Source organism: Rattus norvegicus, chromosome 1, assembly GCF_036323735.1.
Source record: "Rattus norvegicus strain BN/NHsdMcwi chromosome 1, GRCr8, whole genome shotgun sequence".
Lineage (NCBI taxonomy): Eukaryota > Metazoa > Chordata > Mammalia > Rodentia > Muridae > Rattus > Rattus norvegicus.
In genome coordinates, this window is record NC_086019.1 from 184,787,139 (window position 1) to 184,814,064 (window position 26,926).

At 48.8% G+C, this 26,926-nt stretch overlaps 1 protein-coding gene across 1 annotated transcript; it reads left to right on the forward strand.

The window, feature by feature from the left end:
• The first annotated feature begins 1,634 nt into the window (after positions 1–1,634).
• Positions 1,635–26,926, forward strand: Sdr42e2 (short chain dehydrogenase/reductase family 42E, member 2). The gene is made up of 12 exons (XM_039101193.2): positions 1,635–3,896; positions 6,275–7,143; positions 8,645–8,740; positions 10,721–10,778; positions 11,390–11,508; positions 12,055–12,130; positions 14,766–14,848; positions 16,654–16,791; positions 17,746–17,811; positions 20,972–21,035; positions 22,456–22,529; positions 25,953–26,926. Exons 2-12 carry the CDS (start codon positions 6,310–6,312, stop codon positions 26,205–26,207), a joined length of 1,863 nt encoding a protein of 620 aa, XP_038957121.1. The 5' UTR covers positions 1,635–3,896; positions 6,275–6,309; the 3' UTR covers positions 26,208–26,926.

Here is a 26,926-nt window from a genome sequence, read left to right on the forward strand (position 1 = left end):
GAAATAAAAACTAAAGTCACAATCAAATGCGTCTCCACAGGCAATAGAATGGCTTGACTTGTCAATACAAGATACTGATATCTGGAATGGGGGTCAGGGAAAGAAGATGTAAATCTCCACCACTTTGAAACTTTGGCAATCTCTATCAAGGCAAAGCGCATCTGTCATGTGACCCAGCAATCCCACTCTAAGGGAAATGAGTGTGTGGATGCAAGAATGTGTACGGTGGCTTGATTTGTAAAAGCTCAAACCGGAAACCACAATGTCGGACTATGGTACCATGTGCAAACAAATAGAGCACATCTACACAGTGGCAAACTGTGATTCAAAGGAAAGGGTGTGAGCTATGGCTATAACATTCAATAGGGTTATCAAACTCATCGACAATGGCGGGCAAACAAACCCGAAATAAGCTGGTAGAAAGCCTGCCTAGCACGCACGAAGTCCTGGGCTCTTGATAATCCCACCCTGCATAAAAGGTATGGAATCAGGAGGATCGGGAAATCAAGGTTATTCTTAGCCACAGCAAGTTCAAGATTAGTCTGTGCTACACAGCAATCTCTCTTAGGGGCCAGAGAGATGACTCAGCAGTTAAGAGCACTGACTGCTCTTCCAGAGGTCCTGAGTTCAATTCCCAGCAACCACATGGTGGCTCACAACCATCTGTAAAGAGATCTGATGCCCTCTTCTGGTGTATCTGAAGACAGCTACAGTGTACTTATATATAATAAATGAATAAATAAATAAAAATTAAAAAAACTCTCAAAAAAAGAAAAGAAAGGAAAAAAATGAAGAGACAAGAAAAACAAAAAGGAGGTATCAGACCTAAGAGTATGTACTTAGAATTCTATATGAAATTCAAGAACAGGGATACTCATCACTGAAACAGAAACCACAGAAATCACAGTGATAGCTTCTGTGGGGAGTGCAGAGTGAGCACTGGGCTGCTGGGAGCTGAGAAAACTCATCTCCATCTGAGTGGTGTTTCATTAGGATACTCAGAGATGGGGCTGGGGAGGGGCTGGTCACTAGGGTTAGACAGGTCCTGAGATTGTGTCTACCAAGACTGAATCCTGGTGGCTTAATACGAAGACAAAGAGAGACCAAAAGAGAGACACGTACACATGTCCTGGCTCTCCCACACGATGTCCTGTCACTCAGAACACGGCCAGCAAGGAGGCTATCACCAGACACCACGACCTAACCTTCTTGCACTGAGAACTTTGAGCTAGGGCTGGAGATAAAGCTTTGCAGTTAAGAACACTTTGCTGCTTTTCCAGAGAACCCAGGTTCGGTTCCCAGCACCCACAGGACAGCTCACACCCATGGCTAACTCCAGTTCTAGGGGATCTGGTGCCTTCTTTTGATCTCTTACATACAAGCAAAACACACACACATGAAATTAAAATAAAATTTTTAAAACTTTAAGCCAAAACAAATGTCTTTATAAAGTTACCCCATTTCAGGAGGCAACCTGACCTACACAGGGAGTTCAAAACCAGCCTGAAAAATAAACACAAAAGCTGTGTCTTGGCAAAATTATTAAATTATTTAAAGGGTTTTTTAAGGTTTATTTTTATTTATCGTTTGAGTATTTTGTGTGTGTATATATATATACACACATACATATATATATATATATATATATATATATATATATATATATATACACACATCTCACATATACATGTTATGCCCAAGAAGGTCATCAGATCCCCTAGAGCTGGAGTTATGGATGAATGGTTGTAAGCCACCATATGTGTGCTGAGAACCACACCTAGGTCCTCTGCAAGAGCAACAAGTGTTCTTAACCACTGAGCCATCTCTCCAGCTCCCAGTGTAAACTTATTATCTTCCAGTTTTGGAGCCTGGAGATCTGGGATCCAGGTTTTAGCAGAGCTGAGCTCCACAGAGCCACTGGGAAGGATCTGGTCCAGGTTTCTTGCTTCCCATATCTCCTGTGATTCAGTAGTACAACCCCATTCTCCACCTGATTGTCTCCTTCAGCCATGTCTGCGCCCAGATTACCTTGTTATTTTGACATTGGTTGTACTGGAATGAGAGCTGACCCCCTGCTGAACTAATCCCGTGTTCAGTTACTCACATTCTGAAATGCTAGGGGTTGGGCTTCAGCATATCATAGGGATCACCATCTATGAGAGTTGTGGGTAGTGGCGGTCTTTGCAATCCAGCCAACACTAGCAGCTAAGCAGGGAGTTCTGTGGTCCGGCTGTTCTTATGAAGGAGGGTCAGAAAAGACACCAAGGCTTGAGAAGTGCTCCTGACGTTTGAACCCCACCTTCGCATATAACGATAACAGGTACTTTAAGTGAGCAAGAGCTGATCAGCTCCATGTTCTAAGATTTGCACATATTCCAGCACAGCAGCCATAGGCTGAGAGTGTAAACTACACACTTTCCAGTGTGTGGACCAGGAAGCTAAGCCTTGCCATGGCCCAAAGACACACAGCAAGAAAGTGGCAACAGGCCAGCAAGATAGTTCAGCAGGCAGAGGTGCTTGCCACCAAGGCTGATGACCTAAATTCAGTCCCAGGAGCCCATATGACAGAAGGCAAAAGCACCTCCTGCTGTAGTCATCTTCTGACATCCATATGTGCACTGTGGCACACATATGTGCTCACATAGGCATAAATGTAACAGAAAAGAGGCCAAACCAGTTAAGGACCCAAGGCCTGTACCTTCCACTCCCTGAGCCTCGGTTCTGAACCTGTTTTTCTGCCTCTAAAATGCGGCTAAAACAGAATTGTGGAGATTGAAGAGGACGCTCTACCGTCTGGCACATGGCAGAAGCAGGCTAGAGTTTGTGATTTGCGTCCTTTACCTAATGATCTCAGAATTTGTTCATGCAGGTGGGGAGTCTTTTGTGGCCCTTCTCAGACTTAAAGTGAGCAGCACACTCCCTACCCCAGCGGGGTTGCTCCATTTTAGCAGATGTAGAGGGGCTCGACACATGCCGCCCCTTCTGCTACTCTCTCAAATATGTGTTCTCCAGTGATGGGAAAGTCATTCTGGTCCCTCGCACAGAGGAAAGGTCACCAGTAAAGAAGCATCCATTAGAATAGTGGAGTCAAGCCTGGGGGTATAGGCTTAATTCCTGCTCTTTGAGAGACAGACAGGAGGATCACAAGTTCAATGCCTGCTTGGGCTGCAGAGAAAGTAAGTAAAAAGTGAGGGGGTGGGGGGCTGAGGATGTAGCTGTAAGGTAGGACACGTTTCTAGGATGTGTGAGACTCTGGGTTTGATCTGCAGTACCACAGAAAAGGGGGTAAAAGACTGTAAGAATGGTAAGTGGGTGTATGGAAGTTCTCTTGGACAGAAGCGATGGACAGATGGAAGGTTGGACTGGATAAGTGAAAGGTAAGAGGTGAACTGAAGAAAAGATGGATTGATGGAAGTTTGAAAGGCAGATGTAGAGACCATGAAACTACAGACACCTAGGTTTACAAAGGAATGTATATATATCCACGCACACACACGTGTGTGCAACACACACACAAACACACACACAAGGCTGAAGAGCTGGATGAGGGAACAGTTGAAATGAAGAAGAAAAAGGGACACAGGACGGTATGGAAGAACGGTGTCTGGTGAGTAGAGCAGACAGGACAGTTCAGACTTGCAGCTCCTCTGCCCCCTTTTCTCCACCAGAAACACAGCCCTGTCACTGTTTGCTCACTCTCAGGTGAGTGGGGCTGCGAGGCTCCAGGCTGGAGAGCGCAGAGCGACAGGGCGACAGGGCGGGTCGGCTGGGGCGGAGGCAGCGGGGGCCGGGCAGTCCCCCGGCCAGCCCAGCGGCTGCCACACAAGTGGTGTCTGCCTTGGCGCGGAGACCCAAGAGGCGCTGGGTGCACGCAGCGCTGCAGAAGCCCGAGCCAGGTGAGTACAGAGCAGAATGTGGTGGCTGGGTTCAGAGGGTGAAGAGGATGAGGGGATAGCGATCTGCTCCCCCGCCTCCAATCTATAAGCTGCGTGCAGCACTTGCTCAGCCACCAGGAGGTCGGGGCTTCCCCCTGGGTCTCTGCCTTTTGTAAAACAGATTCGGTGCTGTCGCTTGGACCTGGATTAAGGACTGAGTACTTTAACTATTTTTATTTTTTGTTGGGTTTTGTTATCTTTATATTACTATTGCTGTGTGTGTGTGTGTGTGTGTGTGTGTGTGTGTGTGTGTGTGTGTGTGTGTGTGTGTGGTGGGTGACAGGACGCTGCCACAGCACATGTCTAGAGGTCAGAGGACAACTTTTCTGAAGTCAACTCTTTCTACTCTCCTCATGAATCCAACTAACCAACTCATGTAGCCCAGGCTTGCAGAGATGAGTCAGCTGGTTGGCCTTGTCATTTGGTGGTTTTGAGACTGTATGTGTCCCAGGCTAGCCTGGAACTCACTATGTAACCCAGGCTGGCCCCAAACTCCTGGTAATTCTACCTAGGCCTTTGAAGTTCTGATATTGCAGGTGTGCATCAGCACAGCCAACCTTGTATAATTTTTTTCACAATCTCTGATATTTTCTGGGCCTCAGTTTCCACTTCTGGGTAATGGGAACAGTAGCTTGTACTCAGGATTGCCAGGAGAATTTTGTACTGCCGTATCCAGGTTTAGTCCTGGCTTAGCCATATTGTTGCCCTGAGGAACAGACAGTTTATCCCCCCAGTACTTAGCCAGGCACTGTTCAAGGCTTGAGTCACACCAGTCGGCAAACCCTTCATGCAACCTACATTGATGTGATTTGCAAGGGCTTTGGTATCTGCTCTCTTGGGACCACTGTATAAGGAAGACAGAGCAGTCAAGATGATCTGGGTCCATTTCAGCTGTGGATACTGAGACACAGTGAAATTGTGAGCATTTTACCCAAGGGCACATCCAGCCCTTGCCAACAGGAGCATACATATACCCTTTCTTAGAAGAGTCATCTAGGCCTTGGAAGAGGAGGCTCCACTCTGAAACTACATCCTGTCTCCTGGTTGAAGGGTAGACTGGGGAATTAGACATCCTCGGTAATAACTCTAGTTTGAGACACCCTTCCTGCCACCTATGTGGGACATGACTGTTCCTGTCCCAAAACAAACAGGATAATGACAGAAGAGACACAGCCATAGTTCTAATAACTACCATGGCCCCTGTCCTGTAACCGCCACAAGCAACAGCTCACTGGTCATTCAGCCACTCCATAGATAAGCAGCCATTATGCACTGTGTAAGGTATACCTTAGTACACAGAAGACCTACAGTGCAGCCATTGCTTTTATGATGTCTGACCTGGCCCCTGGTCCAGCCTGACGCTCAAGCAGATAAGGAAAGACTGTGGCAGCTGACTGAGCCTGAGTTAGCTATAGGTCTAGAATGAGGAGGACAGGATTCTCAGTGCCTGTCCCTGGAGCCTACCCACCTGATCGAGGAGGCTGCAAGGGGCTTAGGTCACATGGTGTCAGCCAGCTGCTTCTGGAGCACCTGGTATGGGGAGTGGCTGCAGACCTGGGAGTCAAGAGTTTTCCAGGGGCTTAGCCCTTCAAGTCCCATGTAGTCCTCCTCCATCCTCTCTTTCCTTATCCTGCTCATCCTCTCCTCCCTTCCCCCTCTCCCTCTTTCCCCTTCTCTCCCTCCTCTTCCTCCTCTCCCTTTCCCCATCTCTTCCTTTTCTCCCTCTTCCTCCTCTCCCTTCTCTCCCTCCTCTCCCTCCTCTTCCTCCCCTCCCTCCTCTTCCTCCTCTCCCTCCTCTCCCTCCTCTTCCTCCACTTCCTCCTCTTTCTCCTCTTCCTTTTCTCCCCCCTCTTTTCCCCCATTTCTCCTCTTGGCCTCTCCTTTATTTCCGTCCTCTTCTCCCTCTTTCCTCTCATCTTCTCTCTCTCCTTGCCTCTCCTTTCTCCCCCCTTTCCTTTTCCTCCCCCACCCTTGCCTTCCTGATGCTTAGTTCAGAGCACCACACCCAGTGTGTAAGGCCCCATAGGTATGACTGACTCTGCCTCCTTCTGGTGCTACATGGGACCTGTGGGGGAAATCAGGGGTTCTCAGTGTACATCTGAGTCACACAGCATGACTTTGAGCCTCAGGTCCCCCAGCTATGAGGTCAAAGGACAGGCTGCCTTCTCTGACTCCTTAAGGAGCCAGCAGCCACATGGAGGTTCTTGAGGCTCTGAAAGAGTCTGGAGCTCTGAGAGATCGATGAGGCCCAAGTTTTCCTAAAGTTCCCTTCAGTCCTACAAACCTGGTAACATGAGCATTGGGATGAGCCTAGAACATTCCTCTGGTTTTCTTCACAGGTGGACAGCCTCTAGGCTGCACGGCTTCATAGAGAATGAAGACCAACCCTGCGGGCGCCCCACTAGAAACCTGTCAAACTGCAGGCCAGGGCGAGAAGGGATACCCTGTATGCCAGGCCTGTGGAGGGGCCTCAAGCCTGGGGTCTGCTTCAGAGTCAGGGTCAGGCCTTAGGCCAGGGCCTGGAGTGGCTCTGGACTCTGGGCTGGGGCCTGGGGCTATTCCAGGACCTGGGCCTGGGCCGGGGCTTGGACCTAGTGCTGTTCCAGGGTCTGGGCCACAGCCTAGTAGTGTTTCTGTGACTGGGCTGCGACCTGGTACTACTTCAGGGCCTAATGCTTCTCTGGGACCTGGGCTAGGAACAGGGTCATTACCTGGGCCAGGAGCTAGGTCTGGACTGAGGCCAGGATGTGACTCAGTACCTGCACCAGCACCTCAGCCAGGATCTGGCCCAGTACCTCAGTCAGGATCTGGCCCAGTACCTCAGTCAGGATCTGGCCCAGTACCTCAGTCAGGAGCTGGCTCAGTATCTCAGCCAGGAGCTGGGTCAGTACCTCAACCAGTAAGTGAGTTAGTAACTAGTCCAGGAGCTGCACCATTACCTGGGCTGGGGCTAGGACCTGGAACCAGACGAGGCTCTGGGACTGGCTCTAACCCCGGTGAATCAGTGAGAGCCACAGTACCAGCACTACAGCAGAAGACTGAAGCCAAGCACACACAGGCTCCCAGACAGAAGGTTCTGGTGACCGGAGGAGGAGGTTACCTGGGCTTCAGCCTGGGTTCCAGCCTGGCCAAGAAAGGCGCCTCTGTCATCCTGCTTGACCTCCGCAGACCCCAGTGGCCACTACCCTCAGGAACTGAGTTTATCCAGGTACACAGATGGGGATCATGGTGGGTGGGGGCTGCCAGAGGTGACGGTGCTGGGGGCAGAGCTCAGAGGCATAGATGTGAACCAGCAGTGGGGTTTGAGATTCAGACTCTGGAGCCAAATTTACCTCCAATTCTCTTTTATTTTTAGATTTTGTTATCATTGTGTGTAGGTGCGTGGGGCTTGTAATGTGAGTGTATGAGGGATATGTGTGTGATATGTGAGGGATATGTGTGTGTACCATTCATTACGTGATGTATATGTACATGTGTCTGTAATACGTGTAATGTTCATATGTGTGTGTGATATGTTTGTGATGTATGTGTAAATGCTCATGTGTGTGATGTGTATGTGCATGTGTTTGTGATATGTGTGTGTAATATTCATGTGTGTGTGATATGTTTGTGATGTGTATGTAAATGCTCATGTGTGTGATGTGTATGTACATGTGTTTGTGATATGTGTAATGTTCATGTGTGTATGATGTGTTTGTGATATGTGTGTAAATGCTCATGTGTGTATGTGTATGTACATGTGTTTGTGATATGTACTATAATGTTCATGTATTTGTGATGTGTGTGTAATGTTCATGTGTGTGTGATGTGTTTATGATATATGCATGATACATATGTGACATGTGTGTGTAATGTTCATGTGTGTGATATGTATGTGCATGTGTGTGGAATATGGATGGATGTGATGTATATCCATGTGACTAGTGTGTGTGGCATGCATTGTGTAACAGGTGTAGTGTATATGTATGTATGTGATGTATTTGTGTGTGATATTTGTGTATATGTGGAGGATATGTGTGTATGTATGTGATATGCATGGGTGTGACTGATGTATGTGTGGAATGCATTGTGTAACGGGTGTAGTATGTGTATGTGTGTGATGTTTTTGTGTGATATATGTATATATGTGAGTGATGTATGTAGTGCAGTCATACATTTGTCAGAGGACATCTTTCCAGAGTCACTTCTCTCCCTCCACCACAATGAGTGGGACCAGCCACTCCTTTCTGCTCTCATGCTGTACACTCCAGTCTGGCTAGCCTACGAGTTTCCAGGTAATTGTCTCCACCTTCCCTTCTCTCTACCTCCCATCTCACTGCTCATACTGGGAGCACAGATGCAAGCCATCCTATTCAGCTTTATGTGAATTCCAGGAGTCGGATCTTCAGACTTGCTTGGAAAGCATGGTTGCCCTCCTAACCATGTTACCATCCTTAGCCCCAGCTTTACGCTTCCCAGCTATAACTGTGCCTTCCTGAGCCTCGGTTGCTCTCCACAGAAAGAGACAGTAATCACAACATCTTACAAGGGCTTCCATCATCTTACAGAGGGAGTCCATAAGACAGTGTGCATGAAGCAGCCAGGCCAGCCCTGGGCTCAAGCAGAATGAATGGGGCACCAGTCTATGGGGTTAGTGAGTCCCGGTCCACCAGATGCTTAGCTAGGGCTAGATCACTGCCTTGGATTTGAACCTCTTACTTCTGTTTTAGGCTGATGTCCGAGATGAAGAAGCCCTATACCAAGCCTTCCAGGGGGTGGACTGTGTCTTTCACGTGGCCTCCTACGGCATGTCTGGGGCAGAGAAGGTGAGACCCACGTGTACACCCAGAGCTGGGCTGAGTGGTGTCCAAGTCCCATCTACCCACACACTCTGATGCCTGCTCTTCACCTCCTCTAGAGAAGGACTGGGCATCCATGACATCAAATACCAGGTCTGGTACCTTCCACCTGTGTGATCAAGGGCAGCTTAACCTCCGAGCTGCTCCTTCTTCATCAGGAAAGGGAGGACACCTCTATGATTTATGTCACAAACTCTAAAGAACACTGTAGCTGTGTCTACCAAAGTGTCCTCCATTTGACTCAGATCATTTTTATTTATATATTCATAGCATTGTTTCTAATAACAAGTTACCAGAAATAGCACCGTGGTCCACTAGTTATTAAAGTAAGAGGAAGCAGACATATAATGAAATTGTATGTGCAGCCATTCAAAAGAATGAGAGGACACACAAGTGTGGACACCCAAGCAATCGCCAAAGTTTAAGATAACGTTTGCTTCCCCTACTTACCCTAAAAAGGAAAAGCAAAGCTAAGAGCCAACAAGATAACTCAACCAACCACCTTTAAGCCCAGCACTCTGGAGGCAGAGGCAGGAATATCTCTGAGTTTGAGGCCAGCCAGGACTAAATAGAGAGACTCTATCTCAATGATGATAATGATGATGATGATGGTGATGGTGATGATGGTGATGATGATGATGGTGATGATGATGGTGATGGTGGTAATGGTGATGATGGTGGTGGTGGTGGTGGTGATGATGATGATGATGATGATGACGACAACAACTTAGCCAGCTAAAGTGCCTACTGCCAAGCTTGATGACCTCAGTTTGACCCCACATGGTAGAAGGAGAAAGTTGACCCCCACAAACCTTCCTCTGACCTCTACCTATGTACCATGGCACCCACATACATGGACACACACAGGCACATACAAAACAAACAAATAAAAATATGATAAATTTTCTAAAGCTAGGATATATGATAATGTCAAATATAGGTTTTCTGTACAAACATATGAAGCTGTTAGCAGCTGTTCCCTCTGGAGAGGATGGAGGGAAACTCGGCATCAGGAGTATGAAGGAACTTTCCTCCTCATTAGATAGTCTTTTTAAAAAAACAATGTTTATGAGTGTTTTGCCTACACATATGTCTGTGCATTGCAAGTGTGCCTGGTGCCTGAATAAATCAGTAGAAAGCATCAGATCCCCTGGAACTGGATTTACAGACAGTTGTGAACTGCCATGTGGGTGCTTGGGAATCGAACCCAGGACCTCTGGGAGAGTAGCTAGTACTCTTGACCACTGGGCCATCTCTGCAGGTTCCAGGTATATTTTTCACTATTTGAATTATTTTTAACATTGTAGTTGCTTCCCCATTAAACAAACAAACAAAAAAAAAAACCACAATAGAAATAGAAATAGTTTTTGGCTGGAGATGCAGTTCAGTGGGTAGAATGCTTGCTTAATGTACCCCATAGGTTAGATCCCACCACAGAAGCCAGGTATGGTGACACACACCTATAGTCCACTTGGGAGGTAGAAACAGGAGGATCAGAAGTTCAAGGTCAGCCTTATCTGTATAACTTGTGTGAGGTCAGCCTGGCAACATGAGACACACTGTTGCAAAGACAGATAAATTAATTCACTCATTAATTAACACAGCATGTCACCTTTCCCAGTGGTGTTGAGGTCTAGATTGTATTGTTTGCTGGGTGCCTGACACACAGGACCCACCATTGCAGCCCCTTTCTTTATTTATACTCTTGTGCCCTATCTAGGACATGACCATACTGCCACATTTGTCTCAGATAAGGGGAGACTTGAGGAGGCAGAAAATGATCCAAATTTGAAGTTACTTATCTATGCCCAACTCTATGCCAGCCCCTGCACCCTATATGCCAAGTATTCCTCAGCGAGAGTCCTGGTGACCCTGAGCCCAGCCTCTGTCCTCAGCCACAAGAACAGAAGGCAGCACGTGACTTCCTATCTCCCTCTTGTTTTTTAGCTACAAAAACGGGAGATTGAGTCTATAAATGTCGGAGGCACCAAACTGGTGATTAATGGTAGGTTCTCAGAGTGTAGTGTGGCCTGCTGTGTGATCCTTCCTCTTCTGTCTCCTGCCACTGGCCTGGCTCCGGGATGGGAGTTGGGGAGGGGACCACAGGGGCAGGACCCCCTGCCTACCTAGCTTGTATCAACTGAGGCCAGTGGGAGGTGGACCATCTTGCGTACAGACCCACTTGAACACCAGCAGTCTTAGCATGTCCGGGGACTCAGGGTTGAAGAGGAAACTGAGGAAAGCCACTGAGACATCAGGAGATCCCTGGTGGGCTCTCTGGATACACCCAACCTTGACCTGTACTTCCCCAGTTCTAGAACACCCTTTTTATCTGTCCCACCAAGTGAGCCTTTTCTTCTTACCTGCCCCTGACAGAGTGGCCCTGGGGGACAAAGTCACACCAGGAATAAGAAGCCCTGGCCCCTGCATCCCAAGTTGAGGGAAAAGGCTTTTTCCTCCCAGGCAGTTCTATATTCTCTGGGAGACCCCTGATGGTATGGGACGGGAGATGAAGACTGGATAGAAACGGGTGGATTTGCCTCCTTAGCAAGCTCACAATCTGCCTGGTGTGTGTGTGTGTGTGTGTGTGTGTGTGTGTGTGTGTATTTCCTGCAGTCTGCGTCCGTCGGCGGGTTCCAAGGCTCGTATACACCAGCACAGTCAACGTGACATTTGGTGGGAAGCCCATAGAGCAAGGCAATGAGGACTCCATCCCATATTTCCCCTTGGACAAGGTACCAACTTCTGGGAGAGGAGAGGCAGGGTGGTAGGCCTGAAAGTGGCTGCCCGAAGGACAGACATGGGTAGAGTCAGGTCCATCTTATCACCCAGGTGCATCCCGGCTGGCTGGACTCCCAGACACTAGTGGTCCAAACTTTCTCCCGTCTTAGCTTGTCTTGCCCTCGAAAGCTTCAAAACCAGATAGACTTGGCCTTGAGCCCCACCCAGCCTAGCACCTTTCACCTTTGTAACAGGGTGTGTCACGAATTTGGAACCTCTGTTTCTTCATCTCAGTCTGAGAGCAGCATGGAGGTGGTTCATAGAGAGCAGCAAATGAGACTGGGTACAAAAATGCCATGGGAACACCAAAGAACGGCATATGACTCGATCACCCAGCCTATATCCAGTATCAGTGTCACAGGCCAGACATTGCAGACTGGCAGGTGCCTCCCTGAGCTAGGACTGTGCAGCCATAGGGCTGGCCACACCCAGCTGTATGAACATTGCCAACAGTATCACCGAGCCCATTTGGTGGCTTTGCTCTCCTTGTCCCCTGGCAGCATATGGACCACTACTCTCGAACCAAAGCCATCGCTGACCAGTTGATTCTCATGGCCAATGGGACACCTCTCCTAGGTAAGTACCATGGGGACATGCTTATAGCAAACACACCTGCCCAATGCAGCCTCTCTGAAATGTATGTCTGAGGTCCCATATCCTCCTGAGTGACAGTCCCCGTTGATCTGGGCCTTTGTCCGTCAGTGTGTTCTGAGCACCTGCACGAGACTCTTCAACCATGACACAGCCTGCACTGTAGGATCTCAGGCTCGCAGCCTGCTGAGGAAGACTCTGACCCTGACACTTGCTCTGCGCTGTCTCATGGGAGGGGGTTTAGTTTTAGCCTCTTCCTTAGCATTGTAAATATACAAGGAGCTATAGCTCTTTGGAGGGGACCACTCGAGTGGGAGGAGGCTCTTGCACTTCACCCTCAGTAACATTCCAGAAAGAATCCACCTCAGCTGTCTCCCTCCGTTCCCTCCTCTGGCTACGAAGCAACAATAGAACAGCGATGGTCCACGCTCTGCTTGTGTGCTCTTCACGTCAGGCCCTATTTCGAGTACTGATTTCATATGCAAAAGGTTCATTGACTCCATGTCATCCCTGAGGGGGAGATAGAATTTAGGCATCCCTGGTCTTCTGCACAGGAGCCAAATCCATTCAGACAATTTGCTTGTCCTAAGTCACTGTTACCGCCTCTCTGAAATTTGGAAGCTAAAAGATACCAGCCAACGTGGTCTCATCTACCTGGGCCTAGTGGCTAAGTCCGGTCGTCTCAGCTACTCGGGAGGTGGAGGAAGGAGGGTCACAAGTTCAAGGCTTGCTATGACTGCAGAGTGAGCTCAAGGCCATCCTGGGCTCTATAGCAGGGCCCTGCCTCAAAAAAACAAAAAGAAAAGCAAAATAGTTCAGAGACAATGCTTGCTCAGCATAGGGCCTGTGTTCAACCTCTAGTACTGTGGTTCTCAACCTTCTTAAACCTGAGACCCTTTAATGCAGTTCTTCATGTTGTGATGACCCCCAACCATAAAATTACTACTTCTTAATGGTACTTTTGCTGCTGTTATATATTGTAATGTAAATATCTGATATGCAGGCTATCTGATATGCAATCCCTTTGGGGTTGAAATAACTCCACTTCTCTAGTGCCAAAATTAGAGACAAACGTGGGAACCAGTTGGATTTGGAGGACAAGAGAGGTTTGAAATGATAGCCTCCGGTCTACACATAAGGAAGCAGAGACTCGTTAGCTGGCGTTGCAGTCGCGCAGCATTGGGTGGTAGAGTTGGACTTTCAAGCCCAGCAGCATCTGAGCACCAGAAACTAGGCCTGACCCACTGTGCTGCTACTCAAGAGGCAGCAAACCAGGTCTCTGCACGTGGACTCTCTTCCCTACAATATTCCTGCTTTCACTACCTAGCCTGTCAGTGTTTGACCTCTGATCCTGCTGTGCATACACAGTGTTGCCCCAGGATCTGATGCAGCTGAACTCCCTTCTGTGCCAGGGCACAGCCCTTTTCACCTACTGCCAGGCCAGACACCTAATCTTCTGGCCGGGAATTATTTATATGCACATACCCAAGCTTCCAGTGCTCAGAAGAGTCATGGATACCCTAGGCCTGCCCCTCTCTGACGTGGCTGCCCAGTGTCCCTCCAGCCACCATTGGCTGCAACCTGACCTCCCTCTACCATGCCCCCAGGGACCCAGAGTTTAAACTTAGCTGTAAGCCACAGAAAAGCTCAGCTGACACCTGCCTTCCAGGAAGACAGCCATGGTCACCAGAGGTGATTACCGTGGTATGTAATCCAGGCTAGTCCTGAGATGGCCCTCACTTGACTGGCTGCCAGAATCCTAATAAGTAGGTCACAGTGCCTTGTCAGTGTGTTGTGTCCTTTTGCACCTGCTTGAGTTAGTGTCCTGCAATTCCCACGGTGGCTTAGAACATTCTCTTGCCATCTGAAAGCTGGAGCCTGGAGTCTTGGTGTTAGCTAGTGTAGAGGGCCGACCTTCCTTTGAAGACTCTAAAGAAGAGGTCCTCTTTGTCTCCTCCAGCTTTGGATGGCCCCTGAACACCTTTATATGGCTTCCTTTTCCTCTGTTGGTCTCTTTTAAGGCTCCTGTAATTGGATTAGGCCCAGCTGGAAATCTACAGTGATCTCAGCTCACCATATCCTTAGTTACAACCTTGAAGGCCCTTTTCCAAACACAGCCATATTGGCAGGTTTGGAATACAAACTTATTTTTTGGAGATCAATCTATCATCCATGACACTGGGCTTCCTTGTAAAGGGAAGGGTGATGGAAGATGGAAGGCTCCGACCCTGGCTTATTTGTGGGGAAAGGGAACATACAATGGAAGTGTCCAGAAAACAGATTCATAGGAAAAACCAGCCCTCTGGATTAGGAAGGATGGATCCTGAGTAACACAAAGACTGGTAGGGGCTGATGTCCTCAGGGATTGTGGTCCTGATCCTGATGATGCTGAGAGATAACTTCCAGGTGAGAACATCCTACGAACGCCACCCACAGGACCTCTGTGGGCAGGGGGGTCCCCAAGGAAACGGGACTGCTTTCAGCACAAGATATACTGGGCCTTTTAGACAGAATGGGGAGATGTGGATGGCTTTGGCCTCCCATCCTCATTGGCTGTGGCCCCCCCACCTCCATGTGCTGCTCCTCTACAGGCCCCTGACAACCCTCTCTTCTGTCCCAGGAGGAGGCACCCTCCGCACCTGTGTGCTCCGTCCCCCAGGGATCTATGGTCCTGAAGAACAGAAACACCTGCCCCGGGTGGCGGTAGGTCCTCCCAGCCTTCCTGTGCCCAGAGGCAGGAGTCAGGTTGACGCGATGGGCATGCTGACTGGACTTTTGCAGCTCTCTGTCACTGCATCTGTCTAGAGGCCATGCCCCAGCCAGAGACTATGCTCGAAGGTCACCCTGATGCCCACCAGCCCATAGTCCCTCAGCCCTACCAGGCACAAAGCTTTCAGTGTACCATCCAGGCCTCATTTCAGGCTGGGGAGACCCCAGAAAGACTCATGTGGGTGCCCTGAGGCCTGGGTCATTCGTCCCAGTATGCCAGAAAACTCTAGAGAAATCTGGGTACTGAGAATATGGCTGCAGGGGGCTCTAGGCTTCACATCCACAGCCTGGTCAAGGAGACAGACTGCTCAGTCATAACTTCAGCACAGTGAGGGCTGAGTAGAGAAACACTAGAGAATATAAGCCTGGCAGGAGACATCCAGGAGGACTTCCTGGATGCACGGGAAGGGATGCCCGTGGTGTTTGGAAGGAGGAAAAGGGATCCCCCTGAGCTCCCCAAGAGGAGCTAAGGTAAGCAGAGGAAAGGAATGCCAAGTAGAGAAGTAGCTTGAGCATGGACCTAAATGTGAGGAAGGTTAATGTAATCAACAAGAGGTTCATGTGGTTGGAACTAACAGAGGAGGATATAAAAGGCCATGGGGATATGAAAGGGTGTCTGGGGAGTGCTGTCCAGGCCTGCTGCTGAGTTCTTACAGGATACTAGGTCAACTACAGGGATTTTTCCCCATTTATATACTTACTGAACTACTACTGTGTGCTCAGTACTGTTCTGGATCAGGGACAGATCAGTAAACAGAACAGAACACTTCTGCCGTTATATGGCTTGTGGTCTTGTAGACTAAAATAAATACACGTTGAGTTACAAAGAGTGTTGGAAGGTGCCAAACCCAAAGAGAGGAAAGAAAAACTTGATGGGAGTGAGGTGATTGGGCTTCTGGGGAAGTTGGAGAAGCCCCTGAGAGAAAGCAAGGTTTTAAACCTCCCAAGGGAGGAAGGAGGCAAGCAGGCCAAGAAGAGGCTCCAAGTGGGGCAACTCCCAGAAAGCCTTAAGATTGATCAGGAAGAGACAGACAGCCTGGAGTCATGGCAGCACAAGCAGGAGAGAGGGTCCCTAGAGGGACTTGTAGAGGAGCTGGGCCAAGTCTAGAAGGGCTTTGGGCAGTGTCTGCCCTTCAGTGTTTATCGTCACAGCCTTCTGCATTCATCAGATCAGGGCCAGAAATGGCGGTGCAGAGTGAATGGACAACCATCATTCAGGTAGAATGCATTCAGAAGCTGCCGTAGTCCCCAAGGCGTGAGATAAGGCTGGCAGTCAGGGAGAGAAGTGGTCTTTATGGTTATTATAGTTACTATTATTCTTCTGAACGGCCATAATAGTCACGGCATCTGGGTTTACAGCTGGTTTGAATGTATAAGAAAAGATAAGCTCAAAGGTGGGGTCAGAGAGATGGCTCAGTGGTTAAGAGCACTGACTGCCCTTCCAGAGGTCCTGAGTTCAATTCCCAGCAACCACATGGTGGCTTACAACCATCTATAATGGAATCTGCTGTCCCCTTCTGCTGTGGCTGAAGATCTGTTTTATATGTGTCACATATAAAACAGGTAAGAAAGTCTTCAAAATAAAAGCTCAAAGGCAGCCGCAGGTCATTTGTGAGACAACCAAGCAGAGATGGCTCGAGGACTTGGGACATGGGAGTTGGGAGTCTGGCCTGTGAGCATGTATATAGATAGTAAAGCCACCCAGGTGAGTCTGCATTGTCACCTCTCCCCCATGCCAGAGCCACATCAAGAAGAGACTGTTCATGTTCCGGTTTGGGGACCGCAGGACGCACATGAACTGGGTCCACGTGCAGAATCTGGTGCAGGCACACATGCGGGCGGCTGAGGGCCTCACCTTGGCTAAAGGCTACGTGGCCGTGAGTGTCTTGTGACATCCCTTCCCTCCCAACCCCCAGGTTGCAGCAAGGAGGAGCCCACAGGAGGCCCAGGTTCACTGGGTTGGGTAGAAGTGTCAGACAGCATAATTAGCTCCTCACGGTGACCCTATGACATCACAGCTTCCAGCTGAAGCCTGTGTCTTCACAATACTCATCTTGCTGAAGAAACTCAAGTAGTGAGGTTGAGGGAGTCCATCGGAGTCACACAGCTTATCAGTGTGGCTGCCCTTACCAAACTCGGGGCCACAGTCTGTACCCCAAGAAGCCAAAGTCAGTCCTTTAGAAGCCAATTAAAAGAATCAAATTATCCCAGCACTCTGGAAGCAGAGGCACGTGAATCTTCATGAGTTTGAGGTCAGCCTGATCTACAGAGGGAATTCTATGACAGCCAGGACTACACAGAGAAATCCTGTCTTGAAAAAAAAAAAGGCAAAAGGACCCAGTGATCCCCTCTTGTCTGTCTTGGTGTCCTGAAGTGAGATTAAAGTTTAAATAGAGTCCCTGGAATATGAACATCTCCATGGTCCTGCTTGAGGTCACTAAGTGGGCTTGGTCCTCAACTGTTAGGTCTGAGAAGTTGTTACAACTGAATGAAAGGAGATAAACTTCCCTTTGGCTAGGGCCCTTCCGTTTTTCCAACTGGAGATCCCTAAAGAAATTCCCTTTTTCTTCCGGGTAGATCCATTGTTTGAATAGTATGATAGTCAGATTGACGGACACCTGGCCCACAATGTCAATGTCTCTTTAGAATTCCGTCATTTCTGCCAAGCCAGTTACAGCCCTTCATAGAGAGGTACCCTGTGTTGCCCAGGTCTCTTCCCAGAACTGCTCAGGAAGACAAGAAGGCTGAAACAGCTTCCGGGAGCCATGAGAAGAGGGGGTTGGGCTGTGGGCAGACATCTGACTGTACCTCTTCCCTCCTGTCACCCTCAGAGCGGGCAGGCATACTACATCCATGACGGGGAGAGTGTCAACCTCTTTGAGTGGATGGCCCCACTGGTAAGTGTTCTCCCCGCCTCACCACCACCCCCAGCCTGAGTGAGACTCTCAGTCCCACCCTCTGTTCTTGTATCCTTTCCTTCCACCAAACCCGAGAATTTGCCTTAGAAAGGCTGTCATATTGTCCAATGCCTGGGTGGCATTGGGGACATCTGATGCTGGGCTGTGACTTCCCCTTAGTGGTACCCTGTGCTCCTGCTTTCGTCACAGAACTTTCTAACTTGCCTCCTGATTTGGTCATGTGAGTCTTCTGTCGTTTCTTTTTGCAATGGAACCCAGGGCCCATGCTGAAACAAGTGACCTACCACTGAGTGGAGGAGGGTTGCTTATAATCCCTTGGTCGGTATGGTGGTCACCACCCTGGAGGGAGGAGTTTGGTCTTTGAGAACCCTGACCTCTCTCAGCAGCCCACAGTCTCCTTTGGACCAGGCCCATGTGGAAAGTGAGCACAGAAACCCAGGCTACAGGTAGAGGGGTATCTTGTACTGCTGTGCCAAAGGCAGCTGTGGTTTGTTCCAGTTAAAGAGTGTTTTTCAGGGGCTGGAGAGAGGGCTCAGTGGTTATGAGCACTGGCTGCTCTACCAGGGACCTGGGTTTAAGGCCCATCACCACATGGCAGCTAGCAACTCTGTAACACCAGTTCCAGAGGATCTGATGCTCCCTCCCAGCCCCCACAAGCACCAATCATACACACAAGCAAAACACAGCCCTGCATGAGGGCTGGCGAGTGGGTTCAGTTACCAGCACTCACACGGTACACACAGCAATCTGTAACTCCTGACCCAAGGGACCCAACACCCTCACACGGATGTACAAGCAGTTAAAACACCAATGAACATAAAACAAAAACAAAAAATTTAAAAATAAACACTCTTACATGTAGAGGTCTTTTTTGTAATTTTTTTAAGTTCAAAAGCACTTTTATTCAGACATAAGCTATGTAATTCATCTACAGAAAGGATACAATTCAATATAGTTTTCTTTTTAACATCATATTCTGAGTTTATAACCATCACCATAATTGACCTTAAAGTAGGTCTTCATCTTCAGAGAAGCAAAACAGGCCTGTACCTGTTGGCTCAGGCCCTACTTCGATTTACACTCAAGCCCAACCCACCACAGACAGTGTGAGTCTTGCTCTGTATTCTGCCCATGCTGGCTGTTTCCTGAGAGGAGTGGCCTTTTGTCTGGCTTCTTCCCCTTTAGTTTTCTTTCTTTTTCTTTTTTCAAGCTGGGTACCGAACCCAGGGCCTTGCACTTGCTGGGTACCGAACCCAGGGCCTTGCGCTTGCTGGGTACCGAACCCAGGGCCTTGCGCTTGCTAGGCAAGTGCTCTACCACTGAGCTAAATCCCCAACCCCCCCCCTTTAGTTTTCAAGGTCGATCCATGCTGTTACCTGTATCAGGTAGAGACTTCCTTTCCTTTTACATTAATGTGTGTATGGCTGCACCTGTGTAAACAAGTGTACATGTATGTAAATACACATGCCTGTGAGGGTCAGAGGACAACTTCCTTAGGACATGCGAGTGCACACACAAACACACACACACACACACACACACACACACACACACACACACACACACATGCACACACACCGTGCTGGGATTACATTATTGTGTGCTTTCGTGGAATTTCTAGGCTAACCAGTTACTCCAGGCTTAACTTCCCATTGAAGAACTGCCAGAGTGTTTTCCGGAGACTGCAGGACTCCTGTCTCCCAGCAGTGGGGAGCGCCCCCTTTCTTTCCCGCCTGCCAGCCTTTATTAGCTTAGCTTTGACTAAAACTAAGAGGTTTTATCCAGGTGGACAGCTCCACCTACTCCCTGCCTGTCTGTTTCTTCCACCGCCGCCTTCCACACACTTGCTGAGTTTTATCTATTTTTCTTTAATAGTACAGTCAATTCTAGAAGGGAAAAAAAATCAGATTCTATTTAAGAACCTGGATACAGGTTCGTGTGTCGGTGGATATAGTAAAAAAAACCTAAATGATGTGAAAGATTCTAAGTTTAAAACCCTGCCCCATGCCTGGTAGTGGTGGCTCACACCTTATCTCAGACAGAGCTCAGGAGGCAGAGACAGGTGTGGCTCTCTTGAGTTCAAGGCCAGCCTGGTCTACAGAGTTCCAGAACAGCCAGGGCTATGCAGAAAAAACATGTCTTGGGGGTTGGGGATTTAGCTCAGTGGTAGAGCGCTTGCCTAGCAAGCACAAGGCCCTGGGTTTGGTCCTCAGCTCTGGAAAAAAAAGAAAGAAAGAAAAAAACATGTCTTGAAAAAAACAAAATAGGACTGGAGAGATGGCTCAGTGGTTAAGGGCACTGGCTGTTCTTCCAGAGGTCCTGAGTTCAATTCCCAGCAAGCACATGGTGGCTCATGACCATCTGTAATGGGATCTGATGCCCTCTTCTGGTGTGTCTGAAGACAGCTACAGTGTAGTCACTTACATAAATAAATCTTTTTTTTAAACACACAAAATAAATAAGATAAGAGATGGCTTAGCAGATGAAGAGTCCCAGAGTTGCCTAGCCTGGTCCCCAGGACCTACATGGTGAAAAAGAGAACTGATTCCAACAAATTGTCTTTGATATCTCTCTCTCTCTCTCTCTCTCTCTCTCTCTCTCTCTCTCTCACACACACACACACACACACACACACACACACACACACACACAGTAGAAAGAAAAAGATTTGTTCTATGTTTTTAACTTGAGTTATCTTGACCAAAGAGTAGATCTCATTTCAAGATTGGTGTGCAAAGTGATGATGATGGTGGTGATGGTAATGATGATGGTGGTGATGGTACTGGTGATGATGATGTCAGGCATAGTGTAAATGCCCTTAATTACAGCACTCAAGAGTTAGAGGCAGGCAGATTTTTGTAATTTGAGGTCAAGCTGGTCTACATAGAGAGACCCTGTCTCCAAACAAAAATAAAAGCAAAAAAAAAAACACACAAAAAAACAAAAAACAAAAAACAAAACAAAAACAAGAACAAAGGCCTGGTATAGGCTTGGGGGAGGCGGAGGGGGGATGTCTGTCTCTCTGGGCTCTCTGGGCTCTGGGCTTGTGGGTCCCCTGCCAGCAGGATATGGAATACAGGCAATCTTCCCTCACCAGCCTAAACAACCCATTCTCATGTCAGACCATGTTCCCTTGCAGTTTGAGAAGCTGGGGTACAGCCAGCCCTGGATCCAGGTACCGACCTCCTGTGTGTATCTGACAGGTAAGGAAGCATGACTATGAAAACCCATGTGCCAGGGTCTGGACTAGGATGAGGCCATCGAGGCCCTGCCATGGGTGAAGATGATGGAATTTAAATAGGTTGTTCAGGAACGCCCAGCCAGACCCAGCACTCAGAGAGGCAAATGTCTCAATATCGCTACAGCTACATTGATCTTAGGCCCACCCGCTTAAACTTGAGCCTCTAAAAAGGCTGGAGTGACTGTTGTAAAAGAAGAGTCTGGGGCTCAGACCTGCCAGACGTGGGGAAGTGACCGAGAGAGGCAGCTTTGACTCTTAGACTTAGCTGGAAGGCAGAGGAAGCCAGAGGCTTCCCCTCTTCCAAGGTCATCTGATACTAGGGCTTCTTTGGGGGGTGTGTGGAGACTTTGACCTTGGATTCTCCCCCTCCCCCCTGCATGTCAGTACCTGCTCCCACTCCCTGGTCACACCCCACCAAGAAAGTGTGTTCTGCTGCCGCCCTCTGCTGGCCGCCTAGTAAGAAGGCAAGCAGGCGTCTGGCCTCGGGTGAGCTGCCCAAGGGAACAGCTAGCTGGTCTTCAAGTCACAAAGGGCTGTGTTCCTGGTGCATCAGAGTCTGGACCTATTCTTTTTAAAGGCATTGGGGATATTATTGAAATCAAAGACTTGTAAACTTTTTACCCAGGTGGGCGACTTCTGTATAACACTGCCACAGTGACTGACCTGTAGCCCACGTGATGACAACTTGGGAGAATTGTATATAAATACAGTTCTCTGTAAACTTGCGTCTTGGTGCACCTTCACATTGCTTGAGGCAATGATGTCAGGACAGAGGGAGTGGCAGAGAAGCACTTCCAACCCCTCCCTCTCCTTCCAAAGTCAGCATCTCAAAATAGGAGAGAGGGCCAAGTGTGGTGCCTCCAGCACCTGGGAGGCTGAGACAGGAGGATCATGAGTTCAAGACCAGCTCAAGCTACCTAGAGAGTTTGAAGCCAGTCTGGTCTTCCACAGTAAAATCCTGCCTCAAAAGAGAGAACTTGAAGACCAGGTGCTACCACCCAGCCCGATCCCCTGAGTTCAGTCCCTGAGACCCATATGGTAGAAGGGAAGAATTGATTCCCCAAGGTGGTCCTGCACGATTCACACACGTGCCATGGCACATATGCACCCACAGGCATAAACACATACGTGAAACAAGTGCATGAAATGTCATTAAAGAGAGGCTGAGAAAACAGAAATTCCTGAGCCTTCTCAGATTTGCTTGCACTCTTCAGACCATCACTGTTACTTGGTGCCATCTGTGACATATCTCCTAGCTAACAGGCCCCTAGCAAATGCTGCCGACTTAAAGAATCCAGTGACCTCTGTAAGGGACTCCTAGCAAAGCAAACGATGCCCCAGTGGCTTTGTCCGGAGCCCTTCTCACCCGCCCTCCCCCACAGCTGCAGTGATGGAGTTTCTGCACCTAGCACTGAGACCTATCTGCACCATCTCCCCACTACTCACCCGCAGTGAGGTAAGTGGGGTGCTGAGGGGTGGGGGAATCCCAGCTCTGCGCTGTCCTCCTCCCCTCCTCATCTCCACCATTGCTGAACACCTCGGTCACACGATTCTTCTCTGTGGTCCCAGAACCTTCCATATAGACCCGAAACTACAGCCCATTCCTTTCTAACGCTCCCTACCAACTAAGTCTTTGCTCAGACTGTATTACAAACTGAAAATTGGACCACTCCAAAATCCTACCTCATAGCTGTCATTCCAGCTGTAAGTGGCTTATCTTCTAGCCAGAGCTCCCAAAGATAGGTCCCATAGCAGGCGCTCTTTTGAACCAAACTCTGAATGTATATGTTGCTGTAAAATGAAAAGTTTGAGGGGCTGAAGGAGAAGGAGGAAGAGGGAGCTGGAGTGCCTGGCATGGAGAAGCCGCAAGTAATAAGGGATTTCACAGCTGGGGAACAGGGTAGTGTAGTGGTAGATCTGCCCAATCTAGGCGCGAGAGAGAAGCCACCGAGAGAACATGGAAGCGGATGTAAAGATTCCTCTCTGCACATTTACAGGTTGTTATGATTATTCTTAAGGGATGGATGTGTACGGGACTTTGTATGTTTAGGTAGGCAATTATATCTTATCAATTGGATCAGAGGTTATATATAGTGTTGTGTGTTCTTTCATGTGGCGATTTAAGTTGAAGAGAGTGCGGTGGCTAGAGACGCTGGACCACCACAGAGTTGGGATGTGCATGTCTGGCATGGTGGCAACCTGTCTTGGGAACTAGATGGGTAGGGAGATTGCTGCCAGGCTCAGAGAGAAGCCATTGGCAGTGTGATATGGGATGGAGCAAAGTGGGTGAGACGCTTTGCTGACTGAGATGAAAATATCTACCAGATATCTTGGGGCACTGGGGTGCCAGATCTAGTGCGGAATAAAAGCATTTTACTTTTTATAATTTTACAGCAACAATTTTTATGTGCATATATATGCATGCACAAACACACACACACACACACACACACACACAAATCCCCAGTGGCCCTAGGCTCATCATTTAAGTTTATTTACTTATTGTTAAGTGTGTATTAAATGCCTTCTATGTATAGAATATCAATACCATTCGCATACTTATGGTGCATAGTTTGGGGGAGTTGTCTTGTTTTTTGAGACAGGTCTCACTATGCAGCTCTGTATATCCTGGAACTCACTATGTAGAGTGAGCTGGCCTCCGGCTCACAGAGATCCACCTGCCCCTTCCTCCTGAGTGCTAGGTTGGAATGTGTGCACCATCGCACTAGCAGACGTGTGTGTGGTTTTATATTTGCTTAGCATGTACCATCCAAAAAGAGGACATCTTGGCGCTAGAGAAAGGACATATCAGGTTAGAGCCCTCACTGCTCTTCCGACGACCCAAGTTTGATTCCCAGCACCCACATGGTGGCTCACAACCATCCATAACTCCAGTCCCAAGGGATCTGACGCCCTCTTCCGGCATGCACACAATGCACATGCATGCACTCAGGCAGGGCATATAAAATAAACAGTAAGGCAGCAGGTGGTATTTGGGGCCTCTCTCCTTTGATTCCTCCTAGTGCTAAATTAGCAAGGGCAAAAAGATTGTGCTTTTTAGTTTATGATGAGAAACCGAGCGCTGGAGAAACTGGTGGCTTATGCAAGATCACACCACACTGGAATTAGTTTCAGGATGGCAAGTTCACTGCTCCTTAAGATGAAAGGAAGTGGGAGCATGGAGAATGTTTCAGAGAAGCTACAGCCTACACCCTTTCCAGGTCGATGGGGGATAATGACGGTCCTTTAATGTCACTTGATATTCACCGCTGCTGGAAACTATTACCCTGTCCATGTTCAGAGGGGGAAATTAGAGACATAGTGAACACAGTGAAGCTGCCTACACAAGATCATTCACTTACAAGGTACTGGTGGGATTTGAATCCAGACCTAAAGCTTTACCACTAGCTTGTAAAATACCAGGAACCAACAAGGCCAAACAGCTGGCAGGAACTGTAGTCAGGCAAGAGCTTGGTTACCCTTCCTCTTGTCTGAAGTGTGGGTTTGCGGGTTAACTTCTTGGCTCCAGGGCAAAGGGTCTGGGGCCGTTTGGGAGCTATGGTCAGTTGCCATCTGCTGGCCCGTCTGTGAGACACCAATCAGCTTTTTAGCATTTAAAAACCTTTCATTCCTTGAGCACCTACTGTGTGCCAGGCACTTCACTGAGCACTGGAGGTAAGAAAGACTTGATCCTTACACCCAGGAAGTTCACAGTCCAAAGAGGAAAATGTTCTAGAAACCAGGCAACTCAACGTGGTGATAAGCATTACCCAGAGATGTGAGGAAGAATTTTCCAGCAAGCAGGAGAGGCACCTACGCCCTGAGGTCACGGTTAAACCTGACCTCTGAGAACACTGTGCTAGGACCCACTCTGTGCTTGCCTAGCTCACAGCTATGTCTCCCTGCTTGGCTGGCTTTAGGATATTTACTAACCTGCATACCTCCAAGCCCTGAACTCACTATCAGGGGCAAAACAGGCAAGGATTAGTCTATTTCCCTCTCTGGGGTCCCCAGACCAGGGCTTGGCCCCCATGGGAGAATCATGAAGCCAAAGTCCAGCTAGAGAATAACAAGCCAGGTGGGAGAGCATCACCAGACCCCAACACGACCAAGAATATGGCCACTTTCTAAAGTGGATCTCCTATGTGACCGTAGGCAAGTCACTTAACCTCTGAAATTCAATGTCCAATTATGCTAAGAGGAAATAGTGCCATCGCAGAGGACAAAAGAGTATAACGGCCCACACCCGTGCTCATTGGGAGTTCTACCATCGATAGTTGTCATTTATTGCCCTGGAAGAAAGTGGGCCTCAGGCCAACTGGCAGCAGGGGAAATGCAGCTCAGACTTAAAGAGGAGGAATCACTTGTTCGTAATTGAATTCCTCTCTTAGGGTCACTTAGTTAACCAGCTGAGAGCATAGGGAGGCTGTTCTGGAGGTCCTGTCCACCATTGGCCTTGAGCTGGCAACAGGAAGCCAACATCCTTCTTTGGGGATGTTTTTCTGGAGAACCGCATTCCACTACAGGCAGGAAGCCTTCAGCCTGTCTTGGCATTCAAGAATGCATTTAAGGGCCCCCAGGGGTCCAGAACGAGGCTAAGCTAGGAAGAGAAGTAGAGAAGAGGAATGAAACAGGGTGAAAATTTAGCAGAGCCTGAGGGTGAGATACAGAAAGGGAATCGAGGAGGCGGCGCCCTCCAAGAAAAAGATCTCAGAAAGGAAGCCTCCCCTCCCTCCTCAGGAAGGCATCGCAGGAATCAGACGCAACTAGTCTTTAAACCCGTGTGACCGAAAGGCAGACTGCCCTTCCCCTTTCCATCAACAAGGCACAGGATGCTTTCCCACTAACCCAGCCCTCTGCTGCTCCGCCTCTCCCATAGGTGCTCAGCATGACCGTGACGCACACCTTCCAGATTGCCAAGGCCCGCGCTCAGCTTGGCTACGCGCCGGACAAGTTCAGCTTCGCAGACGCAGTGGAGCGATATGTGCAGGCCACGACCCCGCAGCCCTGCTGTTGCACCGTGCTGACGCTCCTGCGGCTGCTGCTCCTGCTGCTGCTCCTGCTCGGCTTGCTCGGCCTAGCCCTGTACTTTCTAGGGCTGCAGCCTTTGCAGGCGGTGGTGGAGAGGCTCTGATCCGGACCCCAAAGCCGGATCAAGCCCACGTAGGCTCTCTGCGCTTCTTCCTGGCTTTGACCTCCCGGTTTAGGCCCGCCCCTGCTTTTTGGCCACACCCCGATTCCTGGCCATGCCCCTGCTCCTCTCTCTAAGCTTGTCTTTCTGGAGTTTGGGCCGACTTTCCCTGCTTTTCGCTCCCTGATTCAGTGTGGTTCTCTTCTGTGAGGTTAGGCGAGGCGGTTGATGAAGTCCCAGCCTCTTATCTTACTTCTCCTTCCCAGCTATTTCCAGTCCTACCCAGTCTAGCCCTCTCTTTCCTACTCTTCCCGATCCTTCCTTTCTGCCTCCATCTGTACACAGAAACCCCAGCGAGGTCGCTTCTGTAAGGACAAACCTTGGCCCCGCCTTCGCGGTTGGTCTAAATGCTTGAGTTCTGGTTGGTGGAGTCTTTGGAATTGAACCTGTTTTCTGCCTCCTTCTGGGACCTCCTCCCTGCCATGGCTTCTTTGAGTTTATCCTGATGCTGACCACCGACCTTTGTGTTGACTAGCTGGGGAAGGATAGCCAAGCCCAACTTGATAGCTTTTGGTTCCCAGTTAATGGAGTGGAAATGACTCAGCACAGTAAACGGTCTCAGTACTAAAGGAGGCAATGGGGGAAGAAAGTTTGTAAAAGAAATGGAATGTCTCATAAAAAGTACCAATATAACAGCCGAAATAAGAATTTGGCTGATCATA

What these genes read in the sequence shown, in the direction of transcription:
- Sdr42e2 (XM_039101193.2), top strand. Translation starts at nt 6,310, where the DNA reads ATGAAGACCAACCCTGCGGGCGCCCCACTAGAAACCTGTCAAACTGCA. An exon ending in CAATGGGACACCTCTCCTAG is followed by an intron (nt 12,131 to 14,765) that starts GTAAGTACCATG and finishes CTTCTGTCCCAG; the next exon opens with GAGGAGGCACCCTCCGCACC. An exon ending in TGGCTAAAGGCTACGTGGCC is followed by an intron (nt 16,792 to 17,745) that starts GTGAGTGTCTTG and finishes TGTCACCCTCAG; the next exon opens with AGCGGGCAGGCATACTACAT.